At 41.6% G+C, this 15,996-nt stretch overlaps 1 protein-coding gene across 2 annotated transcripts; it reads left to right on the top strand.

The window, feature by feature from the left end:
- Positions 1 to 151: 151 nt before the first annotated feature.
- Positions 152 to 6,553, top strand: LOC107271108 (cytosolic carboxypeptidase 1-like). Of its 2 annotated transcripts, none has more exons than XM_015746725.2 (8): positions 152 to 327; positions 466 to 548; positions 2,544 to 2,686; positions 2,749 to 2,893; positions 2,952 to 3,083; positions 3,162 to 3,305; positions 4,039 to 4,210; positions 4,619 to 6,553. In XM_015746725.2, exons 3-8 carry the CDS (start codon positions 2,642 to 2,644, stop codon positions 4,659 to 4,661), a joined length of 681 nt encoding a protein of 226 aa, XP_015602211.1. In that variant the 5' UTR covers positions 152 to 327; positions 466 to 548; positions 2,544 to 2,641; the 3' UTR covers positions 4,662 to 6,553. The 2 variants fall into 2 exon arrangements, with proteins under 2 accessions (XP_015602211.1, XP_024944113.1); XM_025088345.1 differs by lacking the exon at positions 4,619 to 6,553 and adding an exon at positions 4,500 to 4,518.
- Positions 6,554 to 15,996: the final 9,443 nt, after the last annotated feature.

Here is a 15,996-nt window from a genome sequence, read left to right on the forward strand (position 1 = left end):
ATTGATTGATTGATTGATGTTTATTAGCTTTCTCAGCTATTTGTTGTACATATTTTACATGCATGTATGACACACTTAATTAACTGTACTTATAATATACTCTTATAACATTCTCTTAAATGTTATCAGTTTTTCACAACTTTTGACCTCAGTTGGTAGCGCGTTATACATTTTCACTCCTTCATAGAACATGCTTTTTTGGGCACTTCTAGTTCTCCTGAATTCTATTGCGATATTTTCCGCTTGTCGTGTAACCCTATCAGTTTTAGATGTCACAATAATGAACTTATTCGCTACTTCTTTCGGCATCAGATTCTTTACGCCCTTGTAAATATATATACACACATTAAAGTATAGTCTCTGTCTAACACTCATAAACTGAACCGCTTGTAACATAACTTCTATCTTTGTATACCTGCTGCATTGCAATATGACACGCATCGCTCTGTTTTCCGCTATCTGCAGTTTATTGAGAGAGAGAGAGGCCCCGTAAACCGGAATACAGAAAGTGAATAGATATATCATAGTGACTAAAGTGGAAAGTGAAAGTAAGTATACTAAGAAACAAGTTTAGGCTAATGCTTATATATAGTTACTCGTGGAAGTTCAGGGTGTTCAGGTGTTCCGCTCCGTAGTTCCTTGTATCTACGTACTGTTCGTGGAAGTCCAGGGTATCCAAATATTCCGCTCCGTAGTTTTCTGTATCTAGGTGTCTGATGGGGATGTTCAGGGTGTCCAGGTGTTCCGCTCCGTAGTTTCTTATATCTAGGTGTCAGACGTGGAAGTTCAGGGTGTTTAGGTGTTCCCCTCCGTAGTTTCTTGTATCTAGCTCCATAGTTTCCTGTGTCCAGGTGTTGGATATGGAAGTCCAGGGTGTCCAGGTGTTCCGCTCCGTAGTTTCTTGTATCTAGCTCCATAGTTTCCTGTGTCCAGGTGTTGGATATGGAAGTCCAGGGTGTCCAGGTGTTCCGCTCCGTAGTTTCTTGTATCTAGGTGTCGGACGTAGAAGTCCAGAAAAGTGTGTAACGAGCGCCGCTTTGGCGCTTCGCTCAAACTATAATATCCTCTCTGGTGTTCGCACGGCCTGAGGTACGTAAATAATCCAGCACACTCTCCTCTCTTACGTTTACCACACGGCTTCAACAAGCTGGACACCATTAACGACGCTTATATGCATTGAAGATTACATTTTCTATAAAAATTTGTATATGTTTTTATGCAATTCTAGAAAAAGGGATTTACAAATTAAATTTATATTCTATTAAGCATTTTCAACAACGCAATATATTTTTCTGATTAGCAACATCATAATGTATTTACATTTTATATCTGTGACAATATAGATTTCTGTGCTTAGAGCTTCTATGTCCAGTTGAGCAAAAAAAACTTGTGATATCCCCCAAAAAACACTTACGTGTAACAAACTACGCCAAGTACAGGAGTGCTGTGTATTCCTCTAATAAAAAGTATTGATATCAGATTATTGAGGCCAAGTATATAAGTCACTACATGTTTGCCTATTATATGATCTAGTACTGGCCTATCATTTTAATTGTATTTTCAAAATTTCCTGTAACGTTTTCACTACTCTTTTACATTACTACTGCTTCTCGTAGTTGATTATGATTTAATGGTTATTTAATAATTAATAAAACTTCAGCTGATTCCTTATCGAGTACTACTTGGCGGGTCCGTGCATTACTTGACATAAATTTAGGTTCATTATGCCAGTCATCAAACTCAAAACTAATGTCAACTTTCTATATAGAGCTTATTAACAATAACTTGTTAATAATAAACACGGTAAAAGCTTAATAACAAACATATAGTTTTAGGATACTATTGGTACGTTCAAAGTAAGTACTTTGGAATTCCTGCCACGGACCCGCTAAGTAGTACTCGATAAGGAATCATCTAAAATTTTATTAATTATTAAATGACCATTAAATCATAATCAACTACGGGAAGTAGTAGTAATGTAAAAGAGTAGTGCAAACGTTATAGGAAGTTTGGAAATACAATCAAAATGATGGGTCAGTGCTAGATCATATACAAGGGGGATTCGACAAAATAGTATACTCTGGGACAAAGAATAAAACAAGACGATTGTAGACTAGGATTAGGTTGGCTGTCCTAACCGTAGGCCAGGGCTAACATCACCCGAAGTCTGAAATCGTTTTTTATCCCGTGTCACACACTATATTTTTCATACTGCCTGCATTGAAACTGGGAGTTTTAATGTGTAACGCCAGTAAAAAAGAGTGGCTTACAATAACCAAATGCAATTCTGAGAGGGATAATATGAAGTCAGCGACTAATTTAGCGGGCAGAAAGTAAGAGCCCTAGGAGAAAGCTTCTGCCCTAGGGCGGGCAATGGGCAAAATCGGCGTTTGTTGCCTCCTAAAAAATCGGATCGATCTGAAATTGGTTCGTTTCGACTGGCTAAACAGTCGATGAAACTGATTGTTTCAATGCAGATAATATGAAAAGTAAATTATATATGCTTGAAAGTGTATTCAAACTCTATTCTTTATCTTTTACAGAAAACAATTCTAAAATCGCATTAACACAGTTAGTAAATACAGGAGGCACCCAGGTATTCATAAATCTGTTAGTTAATTTGCAGTATAGAGATTCTATTATGGCGGATGCAATTGTTCAAGACGTCCTATGGGTTTTAGGACAGGTAATAAAATATTACATTTTTATTGCATTTTATTACAAATTCGTAATAAAATTATTTTCCAGATAGCACAAAAAGACCACAAGTTTGCAATGAAGGTGAAACTATTGAATTCCACAAAGCTCTTTCATTATTTATTGAAGCAGTATTACAATCATGATAACGCATTGCAGTCCTTATTAATGATTATAAAAAATCTAGCAAATAATTGTGAGTAATTAATTTTAAATAATTATAACTAGTTAAACAATTTTTGGATTCATCACAGCATCTTCGGTGCAAGCACTGGTGAAGGACGGTATCGTTGCTACATTTGAGAAGACACTTGTCTATCTTGGTCACACGCCTCATCTGAAACTTAAAATACTTCTTGAATGTTTTAAACAGTTTACAGTTAGCAGTACGTATATGAATAACGCTGCATGAAATTTTGTCTAGAACATGAAGTTTCAAAGTACATGCGAGTATCTCGTTTCAGGGCTCTGCTGTACAAAGTTTGTGAAAGTTGGACTGGTGCACTTATTAATGCAAACGTTTGAGAAATGGGAAAAATTTGACGGACAGCTCACGTTGAAAATATACAATTGCACTTTAAATATATTACAGCATCTTTGCCATATAAGTAAGTCTCTGTGTATACTGAGCGGTATTAATGGCATCTCAGAGCGAAGTTAGAAGAACAGTGGCAAATCGAGAGTAGTGGGGATAGCCTTTTCCCCTGGGTTGGGATACCATTTCTGTCACGAGTCGGAGGAGTCCCGTATAACAGTGTGTCTCTCGTTCCTAGGGACGATTCCCTATGAGACTCTCTCACTCGTTGTTATTTGGTGGCGTAGCAAGTCCCTGTAGCGTGTATAAGAGCATTTCACTTAAAACAATGGGCTCTCGTGCTTCCACTAATACCTCAGCCACCGGCAAGGAAGTTCGCCGATAGAAGCTGTGAGTCCAAGCGAGATCCTTTTATAGGGAGGGTGCGAGTGCATAAGCGAGGCACTCTTATACGTGCTACAGGGACTTGCTACGCCACCACTAACAACAAGTGAGAGGGTCTCATAGAGGATCGTCGCTAGGAGCGAGGAAAACGCTATTATGCGGGACTCCTCCGACTCGTGATATAAATGGCGTCCGAGCCAGGGGAAAAGGCTACTCCCGTTATCCTCTGGTCTGGCTTCCTTGTAATCTGCTGGCTTTGCCACTCACTTTGCCACTGTTCCCCTAACTTCTCTCTGCGACGCCATTAATGCCGCTCAGTGTACATGTCCATACTAATGGTTACGGTCACGTAACAGTTATCGCTAGAACGTTTTAAAAGGGTCTCTATCCTGTTAATTTTCTGTTTTTTTTTTTTTTTTTAGGATCAGGAAGAAAAACGATTAAATCCAATGATGGTTTACAATTGCTTTATACATTTTGTACTAACTGCCCTGAAGACAAATCATATGATCGCTTATTGTTCCGTGTGTGTGGAATTATTAATCAATGTTTGGAGAAGAAAGAATTACCGGTTCCAGAGATGTCTCCAGCAAGGTAAATGCCATGAAAAAACCGTATAGCATTGGTTAAAGTTTATTGTTGTATACGGAATGGATTCCGATCTCACACACAAGGTATTCTATTGAGGCAGTTGGCTTTATCGATCAAAGCTCGAAAACATGCCTATAACCGACGGGCTTGGTCAAACAACCCCCCCGCCCCCCCCTTTCCCGAGTCTCATGTATTTGAACCGATCAGCGTTTTTTTATGACATGTAAGAAGGCACACAACTTCCAGCCAATTAATCGTTAATAAATCGTATTTTTCTATAACACATCTTCAGTTAGCCGTTATGACCGAACCCACGTCGCAATAGGTTATAGGCCTAGTATAATAACGTAAAAGATATTTTCGGGAAAAAATTCTCGCAAGTCTGAAATTTCACTGAACGTTGTTTTTGAGGTTATATCCCCGCCAGAGTGGAACAAAGGAAAACATAACATAAACGATGAAATGGAAGGCGAGTTAACTAGGGTGGTAAAGTTAAATAACATCGAAAACTAAGAAGCCTGGAGATTCCAAATTCGGATCATCATAAATTCGTACGGCGTGTTGAACATCGCATTGGAGACGGAGGTGAAAGTAAAGGATCCGGGCGACGCGGCTAACGAGCATGCGTGCGCCGAATACAAGAAAAAGCTTACAGCATGAATGAAGGCCGATGCAACAACACAAAAGGTGATCGTGGGTATAGGAAACCAGCCCATGCACTATATAATTAACTGCCCAACGGCATCTGAGATGTGGCCTAAACTAACGTCCATCTACGAGCAGAGATCCGATGCAAGCGTGCACATACTGCACCAAAACTAGTATAATGCAACTAAACAAAACTCAGATGACATCGAAAAGCACATTCCAGCTTGGAGGAAATAGCACACAGTTTGAAACTGGTGGGTAAGCAAATCGCTGATTCAATGATAATCACAAAAATCCTAATGACCTTGCCAACCAGCTACCGGTACTTCGTTAACGCTTGGAAATCGATGCAAGCGGGAGACCGCATGCTGGAAAATCTAGAAGCTGGATTTATGACGGAGGAAATTAGGCACATTGTCTGACAGGACAAAAATGGAAACGAATTTACCTCAGGTGCACAGCAGGGAAGGTCAAGATGTGGCGAGAGAAACTGATCGAGGGGCACAACAAAACCAGCTAACTGCTATGTGTGTGGGTAACCCGGATACTGGGCCAGAGAGCACCAGCAGCGGCAGGACAACAGCAACCGAGGTTGCCGAGGAGGCTCAGGGGCCCTTGGGAGAAAATTACATGACCAGGCCATGATAAGTGAAGCACTCACATCAGCAATCATGGAGAATACAAGAGATGCAGGGTAGTATCTGAACTCCGGAGCCAGTCATTACATATTTGTCATTACAAGCCAGTCATTACAATCGAATTAACTCGTTCACAACATACGAAGGCCTCGATTTCTCAAAAAATGTATGCATTGGGGATGGGAACTGCATCCCAGCCATTGAAAGGAGATCAGTAAACATAATCATGTACGACGGGAAAAATTGGAATGAAAATCACCTCTTTGATGTATTATTCATACCAAAATTATAATGTAACGTGCTTTCACTCGATGCAGCAACAGACAAAGGCTTGAGGACAAGCCTCCAGTCGACGGACACAACGTGCGAGCTAACGAAAAATGAACGCACATTCGTCACGAGATGACGTACTGGGAAGCTTCATGTCATGAACTTCCAAATCAGTGAGCCAAAGGAGTCAAGATGGAAGCAGAACCCCCCTCGAGCGCTAGTAGGCTGTATCAACACGCTGCAAGAATAGCATAAAAGGCTTGCACACTAGAACTTCAGACACGTAAGACAAGCACTCAATAGACTTCAGATTCCCGTGAGTGAAAAGAATAACCCGTTCTGCGAGGCTTGCTCGAAAATGAATGGGATCGGCGAGATCCTTCACGCCTCTGTGGACCCATGCCGACAAATTCGCTAGGAGGATCAAGATATTATCTGCTGCTGAAGGAAGACTATTCTCATTATCGGTAAGTATACTTCATTGAAAGTAAGTCTGAAACTGCGAGCTGCATCGAGAATTTCAAACAAACAGTGCCTGGGAGGTAATCAAGTATTCCGCACAGATAACGGGTTAGAATTCATCAATAACGAGATAAAAAAATTGAATTAGACACCAAAGGGCCGTGGCGTACACACCATAGGAAAACGAATTGGCAGACGGCGACAGTCGCATGCTGAATCAGATAGGACGAACGCTACTACTAGTCAGCGGGCGAGGAACAAAGTTCTAGGTGGAGGCGATCAACACAGCCGTGAGTATTTTTAAATAGAGCAGGACCAACAGTTTAAAGAGTGTGACACCGTCAAAGCTATCGTCCTATAGGAAGTCAAACATAGAAAACCTGCACATTTTTGGCGAAGAAGTTTTTGTCCACGTGTCGAAGGAAAAACGCAAAGCTCTGGATGCGAACACCAGAAGAGAGCATTTTGTCGGCTACGGTAAAGGTGCAAAAAGGGTATCGTGTATGGTAACCCGACCGCAACGAAGTAAAAACCGTCAGGGACATAGTTTTCTCCGGACGAGCGAAATTTACCGCACAAGAAGAAAAGAACGGCGATCAACTGCTGATCGGCCAATACACATGCTCGAATGAGAGTGAAAAGGAAGGAGATGATGGCGAAGCGGCAAAAGAGGCCAGGGAACAGCAAGAGGAACAAAATATCGAATACGAACCTGAAGAGGCAGAAGTAGAGGCATGATCTGAAAATGAGGAGGATCGAGCTCAACGAGAAAGTCGTTAGTTATGAGATAGGGCGATGTTGCAACGCCCCATCAGATACTGATATCAGGATATCGACAACCTATTCCTGGCCGAGACACAAGAATCCCTCTCCTACAAAGAATTTATACAAAGCAGCGACGCTGTATAATGGAAGAGAACGATGGATGAGGGGTTCGAATCTCTTACCAAAAATCCTCTGTGGGACCTCACAAACGAGGCAAAAAATCAGAGAATAATAGATAGCAAATGGACCTCACAGCTGACAATAGGGGGCGTCAGAAATACTCAACCATGGAATGAGGTGAAGCATTGTGGTCGGGATGGGCCTATAAAAGAGGAGTCAATGGAGATTAATGGGCTTTTTTCCTCGGGACTACGTTGGTGGGACGACTTGGACGCCAGACCTCGACTCTGAGTCATCAGATAAGCATTGTTTTTATCATAACGGTTTAGATACTAGTTTTCCTCGGACCAATAAACCAAGCGACTATGTTTATATCGTTTTAAGTTATTCCATTTACCCTCAGTGCTGTCCCCCTTTTTATAATAGTTACGACGTTTCAACGCATTCATTGTTATAACAATGTTTTTGTAATTGTTTAAGTCATCCTGGGTTACATAAATCTCATTAGATATCTTCCTGAATAAGAGTTCAATCAAACAATTAGTTTTCGGATAACGGAGAGAGAGAGAGAGAGAGAGAGAGAGAGAGAGAGAGAGAGAGAGCCTGTCAATATAAATTGAGACATCGACATATACATATAATACTTAAATGCTAAACTTATCGTTGGTTAATATACGCTTACTAGATATATTATTACTATTCTTATCCTAAGTTACTACAAGCTAGTGTCCGGCCTCTAGGAGATGTGCATGCAGAGCATTTTTAAATGACCCCAGTGTGGGCTTTTCACGAATACCAATGGGTAGTGAGTTCCATAGCCTAATTGTAAATTGTAATGGCAGTCAAAAAGTTTTGGACATATATGCATACTCCACCACCTTGCTTGCCTACTCTGTCACATCGTATAAGATTGTAGCCAGGCAGGTTCACGATACTATCATCGATGTGCGGCTTAAGCCATGTCTCTGATACCAAAATTATGCTGTCATGACCGGTGCAGAAATAGTCAATAAACTCGTCGCGATGTGCGGTGAGCGATTGTGCATTAACGTGACAGATAGCAAGTGAGTGTGCGTGTTGATTTTTGGTGAGAGAGTTACTTTGTGGTGGAGCTTCCGCGTTTCAACCATTTGCTCTATATCCTGATTATTTACAATAGTAATGACAGAGGAGTTACTATCCTTTTTTACCCTAATAATGCCGTTCCGCACCCACACATATCGGTAATTCTTAGTCTTCGCTGCTTCGCGAGTGGCTCGCAACAGTTTGTGTAGATCAGGCGGCAGGAACTCATTGATATATACATTTGTATCCGGGAAGCCTGCATTGATTTCCTGCGCTTTGACAGTGCCTTTCATACGCTTAGCGAGCAATATCAAGTCTCTTATTACCGGAGAACAGACACTGACTAAAATCGTTCTGGGCCTGTCAGTGGCAACGGAGTTACGCATGCGCGAGATATCCATGATTTGTCCGCTGTCGACCGTGGCCTTGAGGGCCGACAATAACGATAGTACAGCCTGTCGATCACTAATATTATCAATCTCAGGTATGCCCGATATGGTGAGCATATTGCTATATTGCTTATATTCAAGGGCTCGAATCCGTGCAGTCAGAGGCTGGACAGCTGCTGTTACGTTAGACTCAGATCCAGATTGTTCAGTTAGCCGAGTTTCTAGTATTGAGAGCCTATCTCCTATAGCCTTATCATAATCGGTAATACGTCTCTTAACTATCCCAACGCGCTCCGATAGTTCGTCATGTCCACGCGTTAATTTCACAGTAGATTCTTCGACTACATTGATTTTGTCAGTTAGCGCATTCAATTTGTTCAGGCACCCGCGGACGTCTGTCTTCAGCTCGTGTAATCCTGATAGTTGCTGCTTTATCAGTGCGACATCGCGTAATGCCGGCTCCATTCCATCAATTTTCGTATTCAGCTTTACCACAAGTGCATTCAGTGCGGCGAGCTGTGCGCCAATATTCGAAGACTGTGCCATTGATGAAAGAGAACTTGTCGGCACAGCCGACAGTGGTTCAGGGGTCGCTAATGCTATTTTAACGCAGGTGGGACATGTTGCAGTTTCAGAGTTTTCCGAGAAATCTGATCCTAAGTGATTCTTCAGACACACTGGGTGAAATCCATGATTTCCTGTGCTACATAATTTACACAATTCATCAGCGCGAACAAATTTGAAACATAGGCCACAATTGACATTGCATATCGTCACGTGTAGTATGGATGTCACAGCCGCACTAAGTGAAAAATTATAGATAGTAGTGTTTACGTTTAGATTGTAATCCCAGGCGTGAAGAGTGGGGCAACAGTAGGTATAATTAGTCCTTAGTTATCACACTTAGCGCGTGGTGTTGCTGTGCGGTGAGGATGAGCCCAAAGTCGTGTGCGATGATGTGAGAGAAACGTGCCTTTGAGTGTCTAGTGTAGGTAGTGTTATGATCGTGTCCAGATCAGCCAATGAACGTGACAGTGAGCCAGGTTGTGCCGCCAAATTGATAGAGTGACAGTAGAGGTTAGAAGACATGCCTCAGATAAAATGACTTGTTAACCCGCAGCTTTGCTGTAGAAGCATCGCCGAGTATGCTCATCAAAAACTTGAGCCACGGGACAAGCCAGTAGGCTGCAACAAAGGCCGACACGGGGCACGAGAACAGCAGAAAAGTTGCGAAAAGAGAGAACAAAAATCAGTGGGTATAAGTCTACTTACAGACAGAGAGAGAGAGAGAGAGAGAGGGAGTGAGAGGGAGAGGGAGAGGGAGAGGGAGAAAGAGGGAGAGAGAGGGAAAGGGAGAGGGAGAGAGAGAGAGAGGGAGAGAGAGAGAGAGAGAGAGAGAGAGAGAGAGAGAGAGAGAAGATTGATTAACTTTATTTATGCCATAGCATTGCTTATTGGCAAGGTTGAATATAGGTACATTTAAGTTTGATTACAGTGATTAGTAGGAATGATAAGCTTTGGTAAAATAGATATAATGCTATGAGAAAAAAGAAAATGAAAACTAAAATACAAAAGGAGAAAAACAAGATTATACATGCAAGAGTATGTGTTGCAGTAGGATAAACCGATACATATAATTAATCCTATAACCAAGGTACCTTATGCAGTAAAAGAACATAACTGGAGATAAGATAAGATGAGGTAAGACTATTAATTAAACCATAAAAATAAAACAATAAATTGAAAATAAGATTAGATGAAAGCGACTAAAGATGAGATAAGGTAGTTCTGTAGTGCGCAGCAAACACATTTGCTCCCTATTCTAATAGGTGCCATGAACCTAAGGAAAGACAATCTAAGACAAGTAATACGCAGCGATACCAGCAATACCAGCAATACCAAGGCAACCCAGGCCTCTCAGGCACTTTCGGACTCCTGAGCATCAAGTACAAAAAGATGAGAGGAGAGAAGTTTTTTGAAAATAGATAAGGAAGGAGCTGAGGTAATATGTGCTGGAAGAGACCTCCAGAAGTACAGCGCAGAAAGGTGAAATGAATTACGGTAAGTAGTAGTGCGGTGTTGGGGGATATCAAATGACAAAGCAATTGACTGGTGCCTTGTTGGATAACGACCAATCGGATCTCGCCGCGCGAAGAGGTCTTGAAGATAGGAAGGAGAGCTCATATAGAAAATTCGGTAGGTAAGGACGCCTAGAAAATAGAAACTCCTATTCTTAACTGTCAACCATTTGAGTCTCAGTCGATAGGGGGTAATGTGCTCATCCCGTCGCAAATCGAATATAAAGCGGATGCTCATATTCATCAGCCGCTGAAGTTGCAAGTCAAGAGAAGCTGTGGGGTTAAGAAATACATTGCAACAGTAGTCCAGATGAGGAAAGATGAGAGTGGATACTAGCTTGATTCTGAGGTCACGAGACAATGAGTTTTTGTAATGCTTAAGCCTATGTAGTGCAAAATGCACTTTTTGAGAAATTAGAGCAACATGCCTTTTCCATGATAAGTCAGAATACAACATAACACCTAGATTGCGAACAGTGTTGACGACTGGTACTTGAATGTTATTAATTAACACTGGGGGAAAGGAGACGAAGTCCAAGGTCCGGATATGAGCGTTGCTACCTAAGAAAAGTATTTTAGACTTGGCAAGGTTAAGTTTCAATTTATTGTCGGTGGCAAATTCGAAAATTCTGTGTGCATCTATGGAGACTAGATCAAAACCCTGATCAAGTTGACTGGGAGGACAGGAGAAATAAATTTGAGTGTCATCCGCATAGATCATGTGTTGACTGTGATGTAGGCGAGTGGCTATGTCGTTGATGTAAAGAGAAAATAAAATAGGACCGAGGACTGAGCCTTGCGGTACGCCAGTCGTCGTCGGTAGCCAGCTAGAAATGATTGTGTTATCATTAATAACCGCTTGTGATCGACCTGAGAGATAAGAGAAGAACCAAGCTAATGTAGAGGGGGAGAATCCTACTATTTTAAGCATCGCAAGCAGAAGATCGTAAATCACTGTGTCAAATGCCTTGCTAAAGTCGAACAAGACTAAAATAGTTATAAGCCCTTTGTCAACTCCCCGACGTACGTCGTCGCATACCCTTAGAAGTGCCGTCTGTGTGCTATGGTTAGCACGATACCACGATTGCCTGGGATCAATAATATTGTGATTTGATAGAAAAGTTGAGATTTGGGTGAGCACGACTCTTTCGAAGATTTTAGAAAGCTCACATAAGTTAGCAATTGGCCTAGTGTCAGAAGGTGATAACGGGGTAGGAATCTTCGATAGGGGTCGAATAAATGCTCTCTTCCATATTTCGGGAAAGTGTGAGAGGGCTAACGAGGCATTAAAAATCCTGGTAAGAATGGGAGCCATTAGAGGTAGAGCACTTTTGATACAAATAAGTGGAATACCGTCTGGACCAGACGAATGTGACTTTACTGGAAGAGAGCTTATAACTTCACTGATCAAGCTAATGGTTGTTGGACTAAAGGTAAAGTCATAGTCCGGTTGGTGGATAAGAGACGTTGCACTCAGAAAATCTGCATGGGAGGAAGGTGGCGCAGAGCTTGAAATTGCAGAATAGTAGTCATTGAGGGTATCAGGGGAGAAGAAGTGAAGTGGTGAGGATAGATTGTTCTTGATCAGCCCCAGAGACGCTAGCTCTTTCAACATTTTGGAAGTGTCAGTAATGGAGGTGAGTTTCCGAAGATGATACAGTTCCTTTGTTCGCCGTATATCGAGTGATAGTTTGTCCCTAAAGTGTCTATACTCGGCAAATTTGGTGCTGCTGTCGGATCTTTTGGCACGCGTATACAATGCTCTGCATTGAGAAACTCTAGTGCCTAATTCGGCTGTGAACCATGAGTTCGGGGGTCTCTTGACTGAGAACGTGTTAATCGGAGCATGCATATCAAGTGCCTCTTTGGACGAGGAAGTGAGAAAGGACAGGAGCTGGTCAATATTATCACGATTTAGAAGAGGATCATTTCCAGGAGAAGCTTGTGAACCTCACTTTGTCCTCAAAGAGCAGAGAAGTCAGTGGCACAGAAAGTGCCGTAATTGCGTCTCGTAAGAGTGAAAGTTTCAGGAGGCAGGGCGTGCTCTAAAGCGTAATGGAGATGTAAAAGATCGTGACCTGCTATAAAAGGAGAAACTGATTTTGTATAGACGTGAAGTTTGTCCGAACTATCAATGATGAATGCATCTAGCCACGAGTCACAAGAAGTGGTGTGATAGGTAGGCTCAGGCGGAACTAGATACATTGATGTGGAAGAAACCCAATTTTTTAGAAAGAGAGATTCGAAGACATTGGTATGTAGGTTGCAATTAAGGTCACCGGTGATAATAATATTCTTATACGCATGAGCAATGAGATTGAAGTCATGAAAGAAATCTTCAAATAACCGTCCTTTAGGATGGCGATAAATGGTGGCAAGTAATACAGGTGCCGAGTTTGGGAGTCGCACTTCAAGTAGGATAAACTCAGGAGAATTAGAGAATATACTCGGGGAGGATGAGAGTAGCTTAACTACCAGTGAGTTGTGTATATAACAAGCAACGCCACCACCTGACTTGCCTTCCCGGTCATTCCTAATTATGTAATAGCCTGATATCCAAACCAATGCATCGGAGATACCAGAATGCAGCCACGTTTCTGAGCCAGAGATAAAATGGAAGCAGTTATTTTCAAAATAATGGCGAACATAGTCTATGTGACCAAATAGAGAGTTCGCATTAAAGTGTGCTATGGTGGCGACGTTTGGTCGAGGGGATCGAGAATTAGACTCTTGAGGTAGTCATACAATTTTGGCCAAACCAGAGTCATTGTGAATCTGGATGGCTGGGAATCTTGTAAGACATACAGACATACTTGTAAGAAGCCTCGGCTGCCTTGGCCTTAGTGCGTCGAAAGAGATCGTATTTCTGAGAGGATAATAGCTCGTTTACAAAAATGTTTCCAGTAATGTTTACAGAGAAGACCTCTCTCACTGGAAAATTGCGCTTAGCACGCTTTTTGGCTATAATAAAATCTCGCACCCTAGGGGTCTTAAGTAAAACCACAAGTGAATTTGAAGTTGGCCTAACCGTTATGTCAGGGCCGGTAACACCGGACGATGGAGCTTGCGAGGAAGTAATAGTAGTTGTCTTTTTGTTCATACTACGAATAGACAGGATATCACTAGTAAGATTCGACACACCTAGAGCTGTGAAGATTTTCTGGGTAATCTCTTCCTGGGAATCTGAGATAGCAGACGGAATGCCAGCTATTATAAGCTCATTTGCTGTAGAGGAATGTGATGTTTCAGGTGCATTTGATGCGTAGGAAGTAGTAGCAATCGTGGCTTCTTAACGTTCTAGTCGAGTGGCATGATCTGCTACAACACCTTTTAAATCGGAAAGTGCAGCTAGTGACGCAGAGATTTCAGCATTAAATTTGGTTTGCTGGTCTATAAAATTGGAAAGCTTCGAGAAGATCGCATCAAGAGTCACGTTGGTTTGAGATGTTTGAGGAAAAAGGAGTGGTGGAAATTGATTACTAGAACGAGGGTCAATGATAAGATTTGCTTGACTAGAGCCCGACTGATTGATATTTGACATGGTGGTGAATTGGGTTACGCAGCAGGCACTAGCTGATCTTGAGGCGATGTAACACTTACTGCAACCGGGGTGGAACGATTTGAGACAGATATTGCAATTAATACAATCCCCGGCAACTTTCTTGCTGCACTTAGCACACGTGATGAGCGACATACGGTATGTCAAATAGTGACTGTCAATATTATGTTATAAAGGTTGTTATAAAGGTACACTAAATCTCCAAAATACTGATTTATTTATATGTATATTTTAACTATAAATCTATTTAAAAATCTATTCACTGTTAACGACGTAATGAATCGTAGAAATGTTTAGTAATAAAACTGAGAGACATAAAGACAAAAAGTAGAAGGAGTTTCACCATCGAGGGAGACTTCGTAAAAAAAAAATTATGGCGTACCAAGCTCTTCATCTCAAAACCACACCCTCGGACAGCTTTTTCGTCAATTAAAAGAAAGGAAAATGCACACCACAATTAATCAGAAAAAATAAACTCGAAGGAATGCCTAAGGAAATCGCTGAATTTCTGAAAATGCCAAATCCAGAACTTTATGCGGGCCATTCTTTCCGAAGATCATCAGTTATACTCTGTGCTGATGAGGGTGCAGATATAACGCGAATAAAGAGATTCGGGGTTTGGAAATCGACATCAGTCGCAGAAGGGTATATAGAAGAGTCAGTAGGATATAAACGAAAAACTGGTCAACAAATTCCAGCTGCGATCACAAATTCATCTTCTGAGAGGACAACGTTTGGGAGCGTAAGTGGTCTCGGCACAATCGAAAATGTTGGGCGCCAAGTACCTACCAAGGAGTACCACGAGCTCTCCGCTCGTTCTCGATACAGTAAAGGTCGCGAAAGAGAATTAACTGATTACCACCAGGCAACTAAACCTAAACTTGCCACCAGGCAAACTAAACCTAAGGGCCACACGGCCAACGCAACAGATAGGGCACGGCCAAGAAAAGAATAGAAAACGTAACTAAGCCTAAAGGCTATCCGGAACTCGAAAGATAGTACTAAATTAGACCACATAACGTCCCACAGTACGCCGCTTCAGAGGTTAGCTCCTCGGAAACGTCTCTGCGTTCAAGAGGTACGGAAGGAAGGAATCCAAACAAGGACTTATGGGAAAGCGATAAGAAATGCTACAATTAAATAATCCAAATTAATGAGTTAACGCACCAGAGCTGTATTAAGCAAAAACAAAATTCAAAGAATCGATAAACTCAATAGCAAAGATACAAAAGCAATAATTCAGGCATTACTGAAGGTGCGAGCGAAAGCCAAGCATAGTTTTACAAAAGTCTTAAAATTAATTCACAATGACCGGTATCCAAAATTGGAAGCTATACAATGCAAAAGAAATAAGAATCACAAAATATAAATTAGGAAACTATAGACGCATTCTATTTATCGGAAAATCACGGCAGCGAAGGCGCTACGCGTGAGCGCGCACGCGAGTAAGACGTGGGCTTGATACTTCTGGGCAACGATATCCACGGAAACTAATACAGTCGGAATAATCTACTTACTCGAAATAAACTAATAAATTCGTTTTGAAATAAAATAACAAAATAGCAATACTAATCAAAATCGGAACGCAAGGAAAGGCAGCGGAACGAATGCGCGGTTCCAATTCTCGCACGCGCGAAATTATAACCGCGACCGACAACGGTAATACGAAAAAGTCACTCAAAAGAAATTATAGTAGTTATACAAGAAGAGTTCTAAGTCCAGATTCTTGCACCGATATATTACCGACCCGTGAGTTATCACCCGTGCTAAGTTAGCGACGTTGGGGCCCCCTAGG

The sequence above is a fragment of the Cephus cinctus genome, unplaced genomic scaffold (assembly GCF_000341935.2).
Source record: "Cephus cinctus unplaced genomic scaffold, Ccin1 Ccin1_scaffold0897, whole genome shotgun sequence".
In the NCBI taxonomy this organism is placed as follows: Eukaryota; Metazoa; Arthropoda; class Insecta; order Hymenoptera; family Cephidae; genus Cephus; species Cephus cinctus.